This window comes from Vanacampus margaritifer, chromosome 1 (genome assembly GCF_051991255.1).
Source record: "Vanacampus margaritifer isolate UIUO_Vmar chromosome 1, RoL_Vmar_1.0, whole genome shotgun sequence".
In the NCBI taxonomy this organism is placed as follows: domain Eukaryota; kingdom Metazoa; phylum Chordata; class Actinopteri; order Syngnathiformes; family Syngnathidae; genus Vanacampus; species Vanacampus margaritifer.
The window spans coordinates 2,712,501-2,733,835 of record NC_135432.1 but is presented as its reverse complement, the minus strand read 5'-3'; the positions used below and the strand labels follow the sequence as shown (position 1 = coordinate 2,733,835).

General features: G+C 39.5%; 2 protein-coding genes across 2 annotated transcripts in view; both read right to left on the bottom strand.

Moving 5' to 3' along the window:
• Window positions 1–161: 161 nt before the first annotated feature.
• Window positions 162–11,359, bottom strand: LOC144039092 (ceramide kinase). Its single transcript, XM_077552053.1, has 13 exons — window positions 10,900–11,359; window positions 9,377–9,472; window positions 9,051–9,188; window positions 8,861–8,989; window positions 6,857–6,920; window positions 5,342–5,487; window positions 5,155–5,229; window positions 4,112–4,264; window positions 3,565–3,670; window positions 2,168–2,271; window positions 1,840–2,036; window positions 1,438–1,748; window positions 162–352 (listed from the first exon to the last, which is right to left on the bottom strand). Exons 1-13 carry the CDS (start codon window positions 11,003–11,005, stop codon window positions 271–273), a joined length of 1,707 nt encoding a protein of 568 aa, XP_077408179.1. The 5' UTR covers window positions 11,006–11,359; the 3' UTR covers window positions 162–270.
• Window positions 11,360–12,526: 1,167 nt separating this feature from the next.
• Window positions 12,527–21,335, bottom strand: part of LOC144037466 (rho GTPase-activating protein 4-like) — a 17,417-nt gene continuing 8,608 nt past the window's right edge. Inside the window, exons 11-22 of the mRNA XM_077548994.1 lie at window positions 20,628–20,712; window positions 20,529–20,556; window positions 18,987–19,086; window positions 18,506–18,566; window positions 18,360–18,437; window positions 17,935–18,063; window positions 15,905–16,010; window positions 15,566–15,808; window positions 14,500–14,549; window positions 13,953–14,175; window positions 13,252–13,294; window positions 12,527–12,662 (exon numbers count right to left, since the gene is read on the bottom strand). Coding sequence (XP_077405120.1) covers window positions 12,543–12,662; window positions 13,252–13,294; window positions 13,953–14,175; window positions 14,500–14,549; window positions 15,566–15,808; window positions 15,905–16,010; window positions 17,935–18,063; window positions 18,360–18,437; window positions 18,506–18,566; window positions 18,987–19,086; window positions 20,529–20,556; window positions 20,628–20,712 — 1,266 coding nt within the window. The 3' untranslated portion in view covers window positions 12,527–12,542. The remainder of the gene's footprint in view (window positions 12,663–13,251; window positions 13,295–13,952; window positions 14,176–14,499; window positions 14,550–15,565; window positions 15,809–15,904; window positions 16,011–17,934; window positions 18,064–18,359; window positions 18,438–18,505; window positions 18,567–18,986; window positions 19,087–20,528; window positions 20,557–20,627; window positions 20,713–21,335) is intronic.

Below are 21,335 nucleotides of genomic sequence, written 5' to 3'. Positions count from 1 at the left end.
TATGAAAGGCAGGGACTGACTTTTCTTTCTTTTTTTTTTTAGAAGGCATTTGATTTTTTTTTTTTCAGGCAAGGCACTATATTGGCTGCCAGCCAAAGTCAGCTGGGATATATTGCAGTTCACCCGTCACCCAAATAAGGACAAATGCTATGGAAAGTGTATGAATGGATATAAAAATAAATAGTTTATTGATTTCCTTCCCGTGGATGATTAAAAACAACATTTGGCAAGATCCCCAAAGATGGAGGGCTCTTTTCTTCTTTTGGACTTTCACATTTGGCCCGTTCCTGGTTGCGCGGCCGCCGTATCTTCAATGCCCCTGGCGTAAAGTCGCACCAGCTGCCCGTGAATCCTGATGGACGACACAAGAACATGCTGAAACCTGATCGTACACCAGGAGTGGCAAACCACCAGATTACCAATTGAGTGATTGCAGCTCCAGCTCGTGATGAATGGAAAGTACAGCAATTTAAATTTATATGCTTCTTCTCCTAAATATTGTTTGCCATTAATTTCATCAAATAATAATTAAATGAATCGCAAATATATATATTTTTAATTCTTATCAAAATAACCAATTTCAGACTAAATTGATTACTTTATTCCTGAAATGAACAATTTTACATCCACATTCAATTTGAGTAATTACATTGAAATTTAGTGTGAAAGTTCAAATTAATTAATTACAATTAATTGTATATACACACTTTTTGAATACTGAAATGCACAATTTTACATAAACCTTTCATTGAATAATTAAAGTTAAATAAATAATAATAATGCATTTTATTTATAATGCCCTTTACATCGCAAGATGTCAAAGGGCTACAAGTAGGGAAGAATTTATTAATTTTATTTTTTAGTTATAAAAAAACATCTAAGAGGGGGGACCGTAGGTTCTGCTAAAAATAAATGTCTTTTAAAACAGTCAATGTTAAGTACAAAGTCAATTAAGTACAAAACAAAACTTGGTTTTACTTAAATAAACAATATTATGTAAGCATTTTATTTTATTGCATAATCAAAATTAAATTAGGTATATATATAAAAATTAATTCATTAAACTGTTACATACACATTTTATTGAAGTTATAATCAAATCAGGTATCAAACTACTAATTATGTTTTTTAAATAAAGTTTTACATATATATTCCAATTTTATTCAAAAATAATTTGTTATTTAATATTTACTAATAAATTAAGTAAAAATGATAAAAAAAAAAAAAATCATGAATAATTACACAAAGGTCCATTTTTACTGGGCTGGCTTAAAATAATAATACATTTCATTTAGAGAGTGTTAGTCAAAAGATGCTTTAAAGAAAATATACCAAAAATAGAAGCAACTTTCCCCCTTAATCTACAAATAAAAGGGCCCATTCAATCTGTTTTAAGAACCAAACGTGGCCCTTGATGAGGCAAATGAGTGGCGTCACCTGCAGAGGATGTCGGTGAAGGGCAGAATCTCGCCGTCGCAGTTCCACACGGACTTGGTGGGAGTTTTGCTGCAGCAGACGGCGCAGAGGAGCCCGCACGTCGCTTTGGGAGCTTGCACGCATTTGTTGGTCAGATGCTGCTGAGATCCGATCCTGCTTGCGTCCTCCTCGTATCCTCTCTCATCCTCCTCCTCCTCTTCTTCTGCTAGACCGGCTTCTCCCGCCTCCTTGTACGCATCCTCTTCTTCGCCAGAGGCCACCGAGAAGCGAATTGCCTTCACACGGTGGACGTCCACAAACGGGAGGTCAAACTAACCACAAACAGGGAAGGGGGAAAAAAGTCTCATATAGCAAATTAGCCCCGATTGCGCATCCGTGTGTGACAAATAACGCATTTGTCACCTGGTCCTGCGAGCTGGTGTGCCTGTAGAGGTACTTGAGGAAGCCCAGCGGGTGCGAGTCCCAAACCAGGATGAGGTCGCCCGTCCCGTCGGCCAGGTGGGCCGAGGGCGAGAGGCCCAGAGGACTTTTGGGACACGAGCACGACATGCTCGTCAGGGACACGCACCGGAACCGGCCCTCCACCCTCACCCAGTCACCTGGAGCGGAGGGATGAACACATTTCACTTGCTAAGAGCGTCAAATTTCATCACCATTTCATCCTTACAACAAACACAAAAATGGAGAGGAAAATATGGGGACACGTTGAGAAATGCTTTGTGTGCGCTACCTTCGGAGTCATTGCTGATCTGGCTGAGGTGCGAGCTGCATCGTGAGCTTGAACCTGAAGACTGGGGGAAAAGCCTCTCTGTGCTCCTGGAACATACATCGCACCTGCACGCACACATTATTGCGCAGGAGCCAGATGGACATTGAGTGATGAGAGTTAGTGGTGAATAAAAATGTGTAATTAGGACTACGGCTCGACCAAAAATGTTAGTTTTTTACACATTACAACATAACAAAATTGCCGTTTTTTCTCTCTGTTATAAAGTTAAATGACAAATTACTGTAAAAAAAAAAAAAGGCGGTAATTTAGGGCCAGATTTTTTTTGAGGGGATAATATTCAGAGAAAAAAAAACTGTCTCTCCCCCTCCACCTCTCATTAATCAAAATTTAACTATGAATGAACGCAGATTAATCGCACTATTAATTTTGACCATAGATTAGCCTTTAGCGTGACAGCGGATAGCCACGCTTAAGGTAGCACGGGTTGTGTTTGAGCAACAAACATCATTTCATGCATTAAAGTAAAGCATTTAATGAATGTTTGCGTATCGCATTTAGAATATTTGCTCATGTCAATACATTGGGGTCATTTTTTTTCCATTTTAAATTATGCAAGTAATTAACTGAGTAGAAAAAGAGGAGGATGAACGTGTGAGGTGGATCAAAAAATGTTGAAGACGTCCTCATAATATTAACTCTTTGACTGCCAGACGTTTTCAGAAACAGGTTGTCCCCAGTGCCAGCCGATTTTAAGCATTTTGACTGATCTTTCAAGGTCCATAGAAAATTATGTGTTTGGACTATGGAAACACACATACTACCAAATGAAAGATTGGACTCTCATCTTTCATCAGAAAAAAAAGTTTGTTTCTACCTTATTCCGTTTTTGAGTAATCAACAATATAAAATGGTTAGTTTCACCTCTGTTTTGAAACAAACGTCTTTTAACGTCTTTGGCACTCCTCTGTAGGATTTTACTAAACGTTATTTAACGTTTTTGGCAGTCAAAGAGTTAAATGTTGAAAATAATTAACACTTAACCGGTGCTCTTCAAATTTGGCGGGAAAAACATATTGATAAAAAAGCCATTTTTTTATAAAGTAATTAATCCTGATTAATCAAAATTCAAAGATGTGATTAATTAATTAATTAATTAATTTAACTGCATATATATATATATATATATATATATATATATATATATATATATATATGTGTGGTCGTATTATACAACCTTTTGATTACTTTCCTATTGAAATTTCATTCCGCCAAATGTTGAAATTCTGGCACGACCTAAAAAATGTCAAACGAGTCTGGCCCCAACGTGGACTACATTTATTCTCATTTTAAAAAGAAGCCCTTCTCTCATCATGTATTTTCACTTCCTAATTGTCTACCCTGAGAGGCAGCGCGTCTTGTCCCTGGGGCTGGAAAGCATCGGGTCTGCCGGCAGGAAGTGAACCACGCCCGCGTAGCTTCTGTTGCTCAGATACACCAGCGCGCCTGCACGCACAAAACACCCTTACGTCAGTCACACCGCATAAAGTGGTAAGAAAAAGGATGTGAAGCCTTCGGAATGACCGGCACCGACACCGACAATACAACCATCCACAAGCTCAGTCCGCTCAAACGATAACCACACACATTTGTTTTACATTCTCTAGAAATATTGCTTGTTGTCAAATTGTCATATAGTCAATAAATTGTCAATACCGGTTAAGTTCAGCACTAATCTCCCTAAAAATAGAGAAAGCTTTAGCACTTTTGCTACTTCCTTTTATTTAAATTTTTTATTTTATTTTATTTTTTATTATTTTATTTTAAAGTTTTTTTTTACATTTGCTACTTTCTGTTACGAGGTCGTCCTGCTTAATGAGAATCTTAGCCCGAGGTCAAAGTGCAGGCCATGCCAAAGGGCTCACATACTCTTCGGTGGGCTCATACCGGCATAGTCGTATCTGAGCGGTCCCATCCAGCGGTTCTTTTCGCTCTGGGCCAGCACGTCCCCGTAGAAGCCGTAACCCAGCAAGGACACCGAATAGCGCACCAGCGTGCTGGCGTGATGCACCGAGCACACGTCCAAGGGCTGAGAGTCGCCTGCAAACACAACCACACAATCTCGGCGTCACGCTTTGTTGAATCTCTAACAGTGAAACAAAACAAAAGGAAAACGGGAAAAAAAAAAAGGGGTCGATCATTTTCCTTTGGTGTCATCAAATACACATTTAGTCATCGTCTTACACAAGCTCTTCCCTGAATTGCCAATTTGCAGTTTTAAGGTGCTCACGCACTACACTTGGTTTTCATGGCCGCAGGGACGATAATTATATATATTTATATGTAAATAAATAAATTTAAAAAAGATATAAATACAAAAATAAAAAACAAAATAAAAATATTTATTATTTATTAACATACGTTGCAAACTTGCCCGTATTTGGTGTTGGTTGCTAAAAAGAAAAAAAAACAGGAAGTAGCGTGATGGCTTTTCCCGCCAGTTTGGATGCAAAGTGGGCCACAGCTCAGCCAGAAAGATTTGTCACCATTTCATTGAAAAGCCAGTGCTTTACTTTTTTTTTTTTTTTTAAAGAAGAGGCAACGGGTTCATCTGTTTCTAATGGCACGGCAGGATCTGAGGGAATTTAGGCTCGTCCTTCAACAGTGAGCTTCATTGCGCTACAGCCCAAAATATCGCTTACTAATGTTTCTAGAGAATCTAATGAAAATTTTGATTAAAATTACATTAAAAATAAAAAAATATTAAAATATTAATTATCTAAAAATGTAATTTCTAATTACAAAGTAATTGATTAATAAAAATTTTATTAAAATGCAAATTTTTAATTTAAAATTGAATTAAAATTTCTAAAAGAGTCCCCCATTTTGTCCTGCAAACTGTTATAAGCATTCAACTCAGCCCAATTTTTTTTTTGCTATCGATCCTAATGGAGAGGAAGTGTGGAAAAGTGTTTTGATTTTTTCTTTACCGATGATGATGTGCAAAGCTGAAGTGACGGGATCGATCGCTCCCACGGTGGCGTAGCACACGCAGTCTGTGGAGCCTGCGGGGAAAATAAATAAATACACAATGAAGAAGAAGGAAGAAGAAGAAGAAGAAGAAGAAGAAGAAATGACACACTGAGCGTGTGAGCGGCTTTCGTGTTTGGCGCTGACCTGCCGGGATGATGCCGATGTGGAGCGGACACGCTTGCAACACAGCAGACGGCTCGTTCTCGCACAGGCCCGCCTCCTGTTGCGTGCGGCCAATCACGCCGTGGAGCACCTCACTGAACATGCCGTCGCCACCGACGCTCACCACACTGTCAGAAACACACACACACACACACACCAAACAAAATAATAACTAAACTACAACAAAACACCCCCCCCCCCTCCAAAAAAACACCTAAAACAAATAACAACTACCAAACCTGCTCTGAAAAATAGTTAAACTAACTGAATTTAAAAAAAAAAAATCAAAAAGAAATTAAAAAAACTAACTATAATGAAAATTTCTAAACTATTATAACCTTGATACACACACAAACATCCCGAAATAAAAAAACAACAACTAATAATAACTAAACTACAACAAAACATTCCCCCCTCCAAAAACGACCAAACATACTCTGAAAAATAATAAAAACTAACTGAATAACAAATTAAATAAATAAAAATAAATGACTATAATGAAAAACTATTATAACCTTGATATACACACACACAGACGAAATAAAATAATAATAATAGCTAAACTACAACAAAACACCCCCCCCTCCAAAAAAAACACCTAAAACAAATAACAACTACCAAACCTGCTCTGAAAAATAATTAAAACTAACTGAATTAAAAAAAAAAAATCAAAAAGAAATTAAAAAAACTAACTATAATGAAAATTTCTAAACTATTATAACCTTGATACACACACAAACATCCCGAAATAAAAAAACAACAACTAATAATAACTAAACTACAAACGACCAAACATACTCTGAAAAATAATAAAAACTAACTGAATAACAAATTAAATAAATAAAAATAAATAACTATAATGAAAAACTATTATAACCTTGATACACACACACACGAAATAAAATAATAATAATAACTAAACTACAACAAAACACCCCCCCCTCCAAAAAAACACCTAAAACTACCAAACCTGCTCTGAAAAATAATTAAAACTAACTGAATTTTAAAAAAAAAATCAAAAAGAAATTAAAAAAACTAACTATAATGAAAATTTCTAAACTATTATAACCTTGATACACACACAAACATCCCGAAATAAAAAAACAACAACTAATAATAACTAAACTACAACAAAACATTCCCCCCTCCAAAAACGACCAAACATACTCTGAAAAATAATAAAAACTAACTGAATAACAAATTAAATAAATAAAAATAAATGACTATAATGAAAAACTATTATAACCTTGATATACACACACGCAGACGAAATAAAATAATAATAATAGCTAAACTACAACAAAACACCCCCCCCTCCAAAAAAAACACCTAAAACAAATAACAACTACCAAACCTGCTCTGAAAAATAATTACAACTGAATTAAAAAAAAAAATCAAAAAGAAATTTAAAAAACTAACTATAATGAAAATTTTAACTAAACTATTTTTAAATTTTAAATCTAAACTATTATAACCTTGATACACACACAGACATACCCGTCAAAGCCGGTGAGATCTTTCTTGAGGAGGTGGTCTCGGGCTTGGTTGGCTCGCTCTGTTACTAAATATAAGAATAAAGCATGACATCAGAATATAAATACCGTAATACAAGATCTTAAAATCAGTCATACTCATTTATGTAAGTTCAAGATTTGTCTTGACAAGCACCAGCAACCATTTTTTTTCAATCAGACGCCTACTAGTTGCTATGCCCCTCCTGCACAGTAGGTGGCTCTCTGTACCATAATATGTTGTAATCCACCTCAATAGGAGTCTGGAGAAGAAGAATCTCACAAGACACACAAGATCAGTGCATCACGATGACACGTTTTTAGCAATGTCATGTTGGCTTCCCCGTGAGATGTGAGTGACTGTTTAAAAGATTTGATATTCGAATAGATTGTTTTGAACGGACATCAATAAGTTAAAGTTGTTTTGCACAAGCTAAAAATAAATCCATGAGCTGAATGACAAACGAAGACGTGAAAAAGGAAACATTAGTACGGAGCGGCCTTCCAAATTAAAAGCATAGATTTCAAAATCACACACAAAATAGCTTGAAGAATACAGCTTAGCACTTACTCACTTAGTATACAATATATACCCTAACGTTTTTAGTCTAGAAGTGGGGGGTTTAATAGCAAGATTTAATAACATTATTATTAAATAATAACATTAGTAACATTATGTGGTTGTAAATTAAGTGCTAGGAGTAACAAATATTTATATATAATATAATATATTATATTATATTATTTTTTCATAGAGTGTGTGGAAAATTAAACAAGAAAATATGACCTGCTCCTTAAATGAAACAAATTTCAAACGAATTGCAAATTTCATTCATTTTAAATAATGTTAATTGTTTATTGTTCAAATATTGTACATTTTGAGCAAAAATCTCCTGTGTGCTATAAACAGGCTTGGGGAGTAACGGAATACATGTACCGCTGTTACGTAATCAGATTACAATTTTTTTTTAAAAAATGTATTCTGTTAGTTACAGGAAAAAAAATGTAATCAGATTACAGGTACATTTATTAAAAATGGAGATTACTTTGAGGGATTACAATTGCTACAATGAGAGAGAGTGCGAAAATGAGCGAGAGCGAGAGAGCGAGAGAGAGAGAGAGAAAAGGACAGAGCGAGACAGAGCGCGAGTGGGACTGTTGCTACATGACGGGGAGGTGGGAACGAACGAACTGACTAGTCGTGTCCTCCACATGCGGGCAGTTTGAAAAAGCTTCACGGACGGGAGGAGGAAATGCGGTATTCGCTGGAACTTACTCGGAGCGAAAGTTCGAGCTGAGCGTCCACCGGCATGCTACGCGCTGTAGCTTCTTGCTAGCTAGCCCGCTAGCCTACAACCACAATGTGAGTTACATCTTCAACACCTACAAATCTTCCTCCCACCAATTCACTATTTAAACAGACTATCTATCTATCTATCTACTGAGCATACTCAATATTGGAGTAATCCAAAAGTAATCAATTTACATTACTTTAATATTATGGTACTTGGATTACATCACTAACTACATTTTTTAGCAGGTTACTTGTAACTGTGACGGATTACATTTTAAATATATTTCAAAATTTAGAGACTCTGTTTGAAATTAATTGTTAATAAAACAAAAGTATTTGGCATAATCTTTGGCTATGTATACTAAGTATCCTTGCCCCCCCCCCACCCATTTATAAAAAATCTCGCCCCGCCACTGTAATCAAAATGTGTACATGTGCTAAGTGCTACGTATTAATAAACAACCTATTAAACAAAATGTACTTTTTGCCACTTCAGCAGGGCCACCAATACAAAACTATCAAGCTACTTTAGTGGAAGTGTTTTTTCAAAACAAAAGCTATAGCCCAAAACCGGAAGTGGTGATTTACAAAGCAACTTTCAAAATAAAATACAGTACAATCAATACTCCGGTAAGGTATAATTACGGTTATTTACGAGGGTATCTCTAAATAAATCCGTCTGTTGTGTTTTCCTACCGATAACGTGACAGCTGATTCCAGCCAGCTCAAAGAGAGGCGCGGCCAGAGAGTCGTAGATGTGCCGTCCTTTCTTCTTACCTCCAAACGGATTGATAAAGACCAACAATCTGCTGGGACGCAAAGGACCTGAAAGAGGATGGGCATGATGAGCACGTTTCATTTTCAAGCCTTCGACGTGACTCCTTACAATGAGTTTTGAGAGCAGCTCGCAGGTGTTTGGTCCACTGCTCTCTCAGGACCCGACTGGGACAGCTAAACTGGGTCTGACCCAGTCGCCATAGCAACCCTCGGGCGCTCCCGCTGCTCACCCGCTTCACGTAGAACACTGGAAGGGAAATGACATGAAAACGAAAATGCTTCATCGATTTATGCGAGCGGCGTCTAGTGACCATCAGAACAGTTACATGCTGTTTCCACTAGATGGCGGAATAATAGCTTTGTGTTCGAGCAAACGTTTCACACTGCCAAGTGTTGAAAGGCATTCGGCAGATAAACCATCTTTTGATGACTCACCAGTGAAGTCCTTGTCAGAGTCCTCTACCCACTTGCGAGGGAGGATGCTAACTCGCCCCTCCTCCACACCGATGACATCCGCCACCGCCACCGAAACTGAAAACCAAACAAGCGGCGTCATGAAACACGAGAAAGTCAACCATCTAGTCAACGATCTGCCTTTTTTTTTTCCCCATTCAAGGCACAAAGAAGACACCGAGTTCATTTGATCGTCAGCACTTAGCTTAGCATGAAAAGTCAAAAGTGATTCTGTGGTGATGAAAGAGATATAAAAAGTCTACACACCCCTTTGTGGTATAAAAAATGAAAAAAAAATACCTAAGTAAATCCTATAACCTGTGCAAAGCAAAAAACCATTTTTTTTCAAGAGGGGAAGTAAAATTAACAACTGAGTGATGTGATTGCAAAAGTGTGCACATGAGCCAGCGAATGAGGTTGCTCTAGTAGGCTTTTCTTGACATGTTTTTCCCCATTCCTCGCGCAAAACCTTCAAGCCGAATACTCTATTTGAACGGCGTTGACAGCGGGTTCAACACCTGACACCACAGTTAGATCATCTGTCACAGTTGGGCTCGTTGATGCTGTTGAACCGGTTGTGCGTGTTTGCCGCTCTTCCTCCAATTGCTCACAATGACACAACATTGACACCACATGTTGTGGTTAACAATTGACAGTATGTGCGCATGCGCGCGCGTGCTGTTATGGAAGCTTGTCGCTGCTTTTTGCACCTCCAAAAACTTCAAAGTCCGTCTGTCATCTCATCACAAAGAACTGGTGGCCTCCCCCTTGCTACATCCGCAGTACTGTCAACTTTTGATTAACTGTCCCTCACAGCAGATGAAAAGTACAGAATAACTCAACTAAAATTCAATTGCATTTTAATCTGTGGACTTTTCTTCTTTTTTTTTTAAACCAGATCTTGAAAACACATGGGTGTTGTTATAGCAAATACAGAAAGACTTCATTATGATTTCTTGTTTCAGTTTGATTTGTTTGTGTACATTAACTGTACAATGCTTGGTATTTTAATAAATTTATTTTTTTACTATGGAAATACTAGGTCCTCTCTGTGAGAAGTGCTATACGTATTTTGTAGTTACTGTTTCAAACATTTTTTTTTTATTACTGTGTTGTTTTCATTCTGCACTAAGATTTATTAATTTGAATGTATCCACTTTTTTAAACCTTTCTAAAATCAAATGTCTCAATTGTCAAAGATTCACAAAATTCTGTACATCCACATTAAAAACTTTCCCACCTTTTTTTTGTTAGTCCACATTTTAAGTAGTAAAATGATCAAATTATCGAAGGGAAAAAAAAGTATCAAGTCTCGCGATACACACGTCAACTAATTTACAGAAATGGCATTTTACGTGTCAAGACAAAAAAAAAAAGCATCAACTTGTTTAAGTCACAAACAGTACAGGCTTTGGTTATGGACGATTTCAGAACATGAGATGCTGTATTGTGTGTACGCGAGTAGAGAGTAAAAAAAAAAAAAAAGAAGTGAAAATGCTGCGTACTTGTTTGATCCTGCCGGTTCTTCTTATCGACTCGGGTCCAGTTGAAGGTCCAGCCGGTGAGCGCGGCTCGGTAGCGCCTTTTGCCGAGCCACAAGCTCGACTCCATCCGGACGCCACACTTGGCTACAAGTCGGAAGTCCACCCTTGAGCCCAATTTGCAACCTTCACTGGCGTGCGTGTTCCAAGCAGGAGTTGGAGCGTGTGCACACCATCAACCAATTGCGGTGCTGCTTGTTTTTGTCTATTTAGAAGCGACCAACGTGTAAGAAGGACGCTGATTGGCCGATGATGGCGTAGTTATTTCAATATGTTAAAGCGGGCCGGTGGGAAAATTTAGGCTCAAGGCCAGGATCGTATTTGAATTTGAAAACGAGATGGGAAGGAAACTAGTACAAATGTATGTGTAAAAAAGTTTAAAATGATTATAAAATAATGTTTCTTTTCGTAATTTTTTTCATTTTGATGTTTAGATTTTTCTATGTTCGATCATTTTAATTCTTGCCCCCAGTTGCAGTGGTTTTTAGAGTGTTCAGTCGTAAAACTGAGTTGAGAACTAACCAATCATTTAATTTAAAATATATATTTTTTACTAACATTTACAATGACTCAACAAACCAATTGTATAATTGATATGATTGAATAAAAAAATACAAATGCATAAATTTACAAATAATTTTAGGAAAAATGGCTAAATGCTAATATATTAAATTAAATATAAAAAAATAGGTATTTTTTAAAAATAAAAACCTGCATTTGCTAAGTTAATTGTATATATTTTTTTATATTACTCAACCAATTGTTTTATTTATTGAATTTATTCTCGGTAACAATGTCCATCCATTCATTACTCTAATGAACCAGTGGTACCCTAATTTGGTTTTATATATACTTTTATACGTTATGGTAAAACATTTTTAAATCACTTTACTGTACATTGGAAAGCGGTTTTAGCACCACATGGTGTCGAAAGCACAAATTGTTCCATGTGTCCACCAGGTGGTAGCATTTAGCCCTTATTTAAAGCGCTCTTCAATCCACTTGACATCGGACGCCGAATCTTCCCGCCAAAACCACTTGGAGAAGATCTCCGTGATGGCTTTATAGTTACAGGCTGCCTTCGAGTTTTCCATGTAAAAATGGACTAATTATGACTTCATCCTTTGCCTTCAGACCCGTCGCCACGGGCAGGCCAAGTTAGGTTTTTGATGGGCAAGTTTCATTTTCATAAAAAAAATATTCAGGACTTTTCCAATCTCTTTAAATGATATGCATGTTTTTTTTTTTTTTTAATAAATCCTGTACATAAGATTACCATTTAGAAGTGATACTCGTCAATTATATTTTTTCAACCGGGGGAGCGTCTGATGCTGTGCGTCTGTAAATTGGAGGTCAGTATGTAAAACTTGGGTGGGGGTGGATATTATTGAACATGTTCAAGATGTCATGCGAAGATTGCGAAATAAGTTTTGTGTGAAAGCACTTGTGCATTGATCCAATATTTCAAAATATGTGTATATTTTTTTTTTTACAAGTCATTTTCACAGCTTTAATGTTTTGCAAATTCATTTAGTATAATCATGTGCCCTGATTCCAATGACCACCCAACCTCCCCCCCGCCCCCACCCCCCCAAAGTTCCGCTCCCTCAAGCCCTCCTTTCCTTTGGGGCGCCTGCAAAGGAGGAAGACGAGGAAGAGGAGGGCTCCTGCGGCGTGTGCTTGGAGACGAGCTCTTTGAAGACAGAGTCCATCTGGCGACACACCTCCTGGGAAAAAAGAGGCGCGAGAATATTGTGTGATTTTCACTTCATTCAGCTCAAGGTTCCGCTTATTTGTTACTTCCACAAATTAACACATTGACAGTTCAATCGGAGGTGACATTTTTACTTTTAGATAGGAATTTCAACTTGTGTGGTGAAATAATAAAAAAAAAAAATGTAAAAGTTGGAACTAAATCGCAAACAATTCCTGACAAACCAATTAATAGTGCTGTAATAAATCAAGAGGCTTTGTGTGTGTGTTTATATTTCTGAGTGTAGTTCACTACTGTTTAATTCAAAATGGAGTTGAAATTTGCATTAGAGATGTTTTGGCGTGACACATCCGCCCAATTTCAAGTCCATCGGCTCACTTAGCAATAAGCAATTTGGCAATTCTTGACTTTGAAAAGTCCATTTAGATGAATGCAAATTTTTCTCCGGGTGTTTTTGGGGGACAGAACGTATTAATGGCATTTCAATTGAATGCAATGCGGAAAGATGATTTACAAAATGAAACTCTCGCCTTGAGAAAAGCCACAAGAAGCATTTGGGATTGTTCTATTTTAGAGGGCGAAGAAGGCGAAGGAGCACAAACCTTATCGACTTTGATGACATCCTCGGGGCAAGCGTTCATCTGTCTGGAAGAGGAAAAAGGTGGCGGGTGAGAGTTGGGGTTTATTATTATACCCATCAGATGATCAGAAATACAGTACATTACTTTATTTTAAAAAGGCTCTTACAGCAAATCTGCCTCAATTGCGAGTTCTCGGAGTTGGCAGTCCAACTATTTTGAAGATGTTTGTTCATACAATTCTTTATTTTGGGATGCAGTTCCACTTTCAGCCACTATTATGCTTAACACTGTAGATTTGAAAGAGAAAACGAAGCACTTCAAGCTCTGCCTCATTTTTTCGGAATTGCCAAGTCATCTATCATCCTGCGTTTTACAGCAGCAGAACCAAACAGCTGTCGTGATTATTATTTTTTTTTTTGGGGGGGGGGGTTGTTTATTGTACACTGATCACTTAACACCATTTTTTTGTCTTGCTCTCGATAAAATGTTTTTGAACGTGTTTGGAATATTTTAAAGTGTGTTTCAAGACCTTAAAAAATAGGCGCCATCAGTGCTGTAAGAATATGCCTAGGGAGTATTTCAAAAACGTTTTTTCTGGATTTCACTTATTGCCAGGGAGGGTCTGGAACCGAACCCCATACATTTTGAGGGTTTCACAGTCAAACTAGGACGAAAATACGTTTGTCATGCCAGTATGAGTCCTTTGATATGTTGCTACTCACTCTCTGCGTGCAAAACCAGGAGAGTGCATCCTCCTGGTCCGGCACTGGGGCCCGGTGGGAATCTGGAGGATGACCTTTGCCCCGCCCGTGGGCACGCTGCTCCCGGCTGGTCCCGACGCAGACCTGCGGTGGTCCGCCAGGCCACTTTGGGAAGCGTCGCTGTTTTTCTGCAGGGCTCCTGTAGCCGAGTTGCTGCGATTGACCGGATGTCCCGCTTCCACTTCTGTCGCAAATCAGATCATCCGTTCAGTGCGGGTTTCAAAAATACAGACTGGCTATTCGATGATAAAAAAAAATTGCCAATAGAGTCATAATTGCGTGTGTAAAAGGAAGCTTAAAACTGAAAATAAAGCCATCTCAAACGCTGATTGGCTCTTCGATACAATAATAGCTTCCCACTAGATTTTATTTTTGATGCATTCGAGGTAAATGTTTATTTCCCTCATCACGTCGGATGATCTCTCACGAAACGGAATACTAATTGTGATTGGCAATTTGTATTTCTTGGTGAAAGAGAGAAAAAGAGGTTCAAATCAAATGAGCTCACCAATTTTGCAGTTCTCTGCCTCGCCGTCCGCTTCCTCCACATTTGGCTCACTGGGGGGGGGGGGGGGGGGGGGGAACAAGCATGAAAAACAAACAAAAAAACCTCAACATGTTTCTGTGTTTGCTTCCTCTTGTTTCTGGGCTGTGCAAACATGACATTTGGCTTGCCGTTTGTTCCCACATTCTAAAAAGAAAAAAAATCCCCTCATTATATAGAAACCCGACCAGCCTGCGAATAGCAAACATTAGCGCACACACCCCCCCAAAAAAAAAGCTAATAAAAATTCAATATGCATTGTCCACAAAAAGGTGGAGGGGGTAAATGGGTACCACCCCCCCAAAAACAAAACAAACAATTTTTTTTAAATATTGACCCCCCCTAAAAAAATACATGCGGTAATGCTGTTGTAATAAATAAATAAATAAAAATAATTTTGTGTTATTCATTTAACCCCACAAAATGGGGCAAATGAATCACCTAAAAAAATATATATATATTTTTTAATAATTTAATGAATAATTCACAAAAAATTTTGTTGTGACGTGGGTTAGTCATTTAATTGAACATTTTTTTTATTATTTTTTACCCAACTCTTGAGATCATCTACGAATGTACCACATACGGACTTGGTATGGACCTAGTAGGACTCTCAGGTCTGCAGACTTTGATCAATTAGCAGAGCCCAGAGTTCAAAGCAAACATGGTGAAGTGGCAATTAGCTGTAATGCTGCATTCAAATGGAATACGCTGCCAATAGAAGTGAAATCAGCCCCGAGTGTAAATGCTTTCAAATCCAGGTTAAGAACTGTGCCCCCCCCCCCCCCCATTCCTTCGATGAGGTCTTGGAAACATTTCTATTTTTTTTTTCTTTTAGTCATTTTTTGAAAAATTATTTTTGTGTACTTCACTTTTAAAGGTTTTTAAAATCTCCTGTTCATGTGTTTAAATGTAGCAAACATTGTCCTCATATAAAGAAGGAAGCATTTTTTGCCACACAATAAATAACATAACAATAATCCTCTTCAGCATTGACACCCAAAAATGGAAGTGTGTGATTTTCTCTCACCCGTCATCTTGTTCCAGCGTCATGCACTTCTCGTACACGGGACCCGGCACCTCGGCCTGACCGGGAAAGATGCTCTCGTGCTGGACGATGAAGCTCTTGACCAGCGCGTTGATCTGCGGCTGCAGGGTGACGGCGTCCTGCTGGTCCCGATTCTGGTCCTGAACCCCTCGGACCAGGCTGGGACCGAAGCACACTGCCAGGTTGTACGGCTGCATCATGTTCTCGTCGCTGTATTGCGACACGCTGGGAACGTCGGGCAAATCGCAACACTTGTCACGACGGGGGAAACTTTTGGAAAGTCAACATGTAAACGTGAGATAAGAAAAGGTTTGCACTCACTGATGAAGAAACGCAAAAAGGTATCGCATGACAATGATGAGCGGCTCGGGGAAGGACGAGATGACGCTTTTCAGCTGATCGGCTCTCTCGCCATCGTTTTTGATGTCTGACAGGGAAAAGTGATTGTGAACAAGCACGACAAGAGAATGAGGAATTGTGGGAAATGTAGGAATCTGGGGGATGTATAATCAGAGAGGTACGGCAACTTTATTTATTTTGCAAAATACATACACAGGGCAACCTAATGTGCTTCACACAACCAAAACCACCACAACTAAAAGCATTTACAAACAGCCAAAGATATTTAAAAAAGCAGATCAATAAAGTTGCCAAAAGAACACACATTGACAACAATTTACCTAACAAAACATTTAAAGACATTTAAAAACAAAGTAAAAGACCATGTAGTGAAATAGATTTTTAAAATGCCTTCATCAAAAAAACAAAACATTTTTTAACCTCAATTTAAAAGCATTTCTACTCAAGGCTGACTTTACTTTTGTTGGCAACTCATTCCATTTACGTGCAGCATAACAGCCTAACGCTGCTTCACCATGTTTGCTTTGAAATCTGGGCTCCTCTTATGCCGCTTTTCCATTAGCCCCGCACGACACGCTACCACGCTGTACGGAACAACGCTACACGGCCTCCATTGCATTTCCATTTGAGCTGGCGCGCGGCGGGAAGGGGGCGGGATCATTTGAACTGTCCAAGCTAAGCTAAGCTTCCGCAGTGCCAAAGTTGCACAAACATTGAACCGTAGTTACAATTTTATTACAACTATCGCGATCTTGATTTCGCGACCGGCTGGCAATGCTATTTCTTAATGGAGAGCTCCGCCTCATTCATTTAACTGCCGCTGGAGCTCTCATTCAAGTGACTGGGGACACGCGGCCAGGCGAGCGGCGTGCACTCGCCGTTTTGTTGAAACCACAATCATTACAAACCCATACACAAGTACCTTTTAAATTGTAAATATAGTTCTGCGTTGTTCCATCCATCCATCTTCTGCTGCTTATCCGAGGTCGGGTGGCGGGGGCAGCAGGGAAGCCCAGACTTCCTTCTCCCCAGCCACTTCGACCAGCTCCTCCAATGGGATCTCAAGGCGTTCCCTGGCCAGCCGAGAGACAGTCTCTCTAGCGTGTTTTGGGTCGTCCCCGGGGCCTCCCACCGGTGGGACATGCCCGGAACACCTCTCCAGGGAGGCGCCCAGGAGGCATCTGAACCAGATGCCCGAGCCACTTCAACTGGCTCCTCTCAACGCGGAGGAGCAGCGGCTCTACAGCGAGTCCTTCCCGGATGACCGAGCTTCTCACCCTATCGCTAAGGGAAAGCCCGGGACACCGGCCGGGCATAGTCCGAAAAGGCAATGTGGGTCCCCCTTCAATGGGCTCACCACATGTAGGAGGGGTCGAGTCCGAAGCGAGCTGGGTGGCAGCCAAAGTTCAGCGTTGTCGTAAAACATTATTGCATAAAGTGTATTTTTACGACTTTGGGGAGGACCGGCGGGCGCCTCTTGCCTTGCTTCCGTAAAATAAGGAAATGGGCGTGGTCCACAGCGTTGCTGTCAGCCAATCAGATGACAGTGACTCATTAGCCCCGTTCGGCCGCAGACGACTGGCGCTGCAGAACCACCTCCGATCCGAGATGGTTCCGTTGTAACCGTTGTACCGCTCGGCCCCGATTAAGTCCCATGCAGACGCGGACTTCACGGGACAAAAAAAAAAATGCCGCTTCGGTGTGGAACCGGTCCGGTGGAAAAGCGCTATAATAGACCCGAGTCTGGAGTCCTATTTGGGGTTATTTTCTATTAGCATTTCCTTAACATGACTTGAATTGAGTGAATAAGTTGAAGTTGGAATAGTTTGAAACGGGTGAAGAAATGTGGAAGGAGTCAAAATGCAAATTTGCCATAATAGAAAATGTTGACGCAGAATATGATGTGTGGAATTTTGAATTCTCCTCAGCAAGGTGAAAAACATGTCATGTGACCATTTCAAACAAAGAGAACAACAAAACGACACACTCACAGGCGCACTCCAGCAGCCGACTGAGGCTGTCCACGGGGAAGAGCGGATTCTTCAAATCTCGGAAATACATCTTCAGCACTCCAGCAACAGAATCCAGATCAGATTTGTCCTCGGCCAGAGGGTCTTCTCCTAAAGGGGGAGCAAAACCAACGATGCTGGGTCCTACCTGGACCTTCTATAAATACACACCTGGCAAAAGCGCTCTCACCGTGTCCTTAAGTAGATTTGCAAATACTTGTTTAAAAAAAAAAACGGATTCAACTTAAAAAAGTACAGACTCTGAAGCAAAACTGAATTTTTGGCTGCGAACGGAGGAGCTAGCTTACAAGAAGCGCTCAACCGTGACAATTTCTCCCCAAAGTGACAAAAACATCTTGCAGCTCGAGCCAGCCCTTGATGAACACCACACAGCTGAAAACTCCTACCTCGCTCAAACGCATCCCTCAAATTGTTGACTTCCACCTGCGAGCCCGACACCCGAAAAATGCCTTCATGGTGGAGGCCTGCGGAAAAGAACCACAAATAAAGAAGCGCACTTCGGACTCTCCCAAAAGTCCGTCGACGGGCTCACCGTTAAGATTGATGAAGCGGATGCTACTTTCCACCACAAGTGGAATCTGTTGACCGGACGCCTGCACGACGTGAAGGAATACAAAATCATGCACAAGTCGTCGATTCTCAGTTTGGCATTCATTAATTCGAATACGGTATTTATGATTTACCCCCCCGCCAGGAAAATAAAGAAGTGGTTGTGTACTCAACCAAACGGAAAGCAGAAGGTTTTTGTTTGCAGAAGAAGCTTCCGCCATGTTCAACTACAGACCGAGATGAGACCGAGCGAGAACACGCCTGCATCCTTGCTAATGCTAATTAGCCAAATAACACCGGGGAGGGAAAAATGGGCACTTTTTTGGCTCATTTTCACTCACTTTTGTTGCTAGCAGTTGTGTTGAGTTGTTTTGATCGGGAAAGCAAATTTCCAGTTAAACAAGTCGTACACTGTTAATGTCGCAAAGTCTAATTGTATTTATAGAAATGCTAAATGTCATTACCTGCATGAAGGACAGCATGTCACCATTGAAAAGGTTGTGGTTGTGCAACAAAGCGCTGCCGGAAGGAGTTTTTCGAACACGTGCAGACTTCCCGTTGTGTCTGTAGAGAGACAAAAAAAAATAAAATGCTTGCCTCATCCCATTATCAACAACACCGTTGCATATTCACAAGTACAGACGCTCCCCTACTTACGAACATTCGTGTTACGAACAACGGTACATACGAACATGTCTGCGCGCATGTGCGCATGTCAAAAAATGTTCGGAAAGAGATGCTGTAAGTTCGATTTTTTATTGCGCACCTTTTTCCGAGTACTGTAGTGCTTCTTTCCGCCGCTAATACCGACGCTTGGCGCTGTGAGAGCTCACCCAGCATTGGACGCTCAGCAACGTGTCGAGGAGGAGGAAGAAGAAGAAACGCCTGTCGCTCATAGATAAAGCCATCGCACTCTTCGAGCAGCAAGACCCAAATATTGAACGTTGCACAAAGGTTGCAAATCAATTGAATGATGCCATACAGTGCTACCGCAGCATTTATGATGAAAAAAGAAGAAAACTGTGCAATCGTAGTTAGATCGCTTCTTTCGGCCAGTTTCTAGTAAATCCTCCAAGGAAGATACTCATCAACCCTCATCTTCTTCTCCGCGACCCTCAACTTCTTCCTACATTGAAGTTACGGAGGAGGAAGTAACTTTTGAAGCCCATTCCAGCGACGACGAAGAAAATCTCATGATATCAAATCCTCCTCTTCCTCCTCCTCCTCCTCCATCAAATCCTTAAGCATCGAGTACATTTTCCAAAAGTAAGTTAAACTTCATTTTATTTATCTTATTACGTACATGTACATACTGTGTGTGTCTCTCGCTCTCTCTCTCTAACATACGTAGTACAGTACTGTACGTATTCTCTTTAAACATAAATTATAATACAAAATATAGCACTGAAGCAACTTACGAACAAATTCACCTTACGAACGATCGCTCGGAACGTAACTCGTTCGTAAGTTGGGGAGCGTCTGTATGTACTTTATATAACAAACATTCATCATCGTCCAAATTTGGACTGTTCTTATTTTTATTTACATCATACAAATTTGTCTTTACCACTGTCAACATCCCAGTAGATTTAATTTCTATGCACATCCCTGAAAAAAAAAAATGCTCATCGTTTGCTGCTGTGTCATTTGCAGCAAGGAGATGCGCATGGAAGGTGTACCTAATGATGTGTCCGGTGTGTGCATACACTCGGCCCATCGGACATTTCACATTGGAGGGTAGCGTTAAGCTTGCTGACTTTCAAAAGACGAAATGCCATAGTTAGTTAGGCTGGACATTTTATCATTATTAATGAGATCGTAAATTATATCACATTTCTTCATATGTTGAAGACGATTTGAATGAGTTTAAATGTGTTTAGTAGCGTGAACTTTTTTTTTTTTTTTTTTTTTTTTTTTTTAAATGGTCGGTTAATCGTGGATTTTTTGCGGATGTGTGTGAAACGAATCCCCCGCAATAAGCGAGGGTTAACCGGTACAGTACTTACCTTGGCAGATGTCTGTTTGATGTTTGCCCTAAGATACGGTGGAACAAAAAGCGATGAAGTGCCAGTACAGGTGATGGCTTGATGATGCATTTGCGCTACCTTTTTCCACAGCCACTTTAAGCAGGTCGTGTCTGGCTTGCAGCTTGCACTCCAACGCGGTCCCGATTAGGAACTCTTTGACTCTCTGGAAGAGACAAAGCTGCTTTTGGCATTCACTACGCAGACACAAATACGGTATGGATTTTTACAAAAAGGGAGACAATTGTCAATCCTGATTGAATCCCATCATTTCCACACAAGGAAAAAAAAATCTATTTAAAAATTAATACAGACATTTTATTTTAACAATTCCAAATTCAAATAGTTGAGCTCATTCAGGAAAAATCACACTCGACTATTTCTCAAATTTTTCAGTATTCCACATTTTCTAGGACTAAATCCCCAAATTCATGGAGACATATTACAACTTCTCACATTTCCAACTTCAAATTGTTCAGCTCATTCCGGACATTGTGGTAACGATCGCATTCCCCAAAATCCTATAATTTTCATGACAAAAATCTCAAATGAAGACTTATTTTACATCTTCATCAGCACTTTCCATATTTCCTGACCAATTCAAAACCAATTTCAACATTAGCTCATTTAAACAATATTTTTCACATTCCCCAATTTCCAGTAATCCACATTTTCCACGATTACCGTCAAATCCTGTGAATAACATGCAGCCATCCTCCCCAAAAAAAAAAAAATCACCCTAAAAAAATAGCGTCCTTTTTTTTTTCTGCACTTGTTTACAATATAGTC

Excerpts from the sequence above, each read along its gene's own strand:
- LOC144039092 (XM_077552053.1), bottom strand. The coding sequence starts at position 11,005 with ATGGAGTCGAGCTTGTGGCTCGGCAAAAGGCGCTACCGAGCCGCGCTC. Across the intron at positions 8,990-9,050 it reads AGCTGCTCTCAAAACTCATT|GTCCTTTGCGTCCCAGCAGA; the intron begins GTAAGGAGTCAC and ends ATCCTCTTTCAG. Across the intron at positions 2,272-3,564 it reads AAGACGCGCTGCCTCTCAGG|GTGCGATGTATGTTCCAGGA; the intron begins GTAGACAATTAG and ends GTGTGCGTGCAG.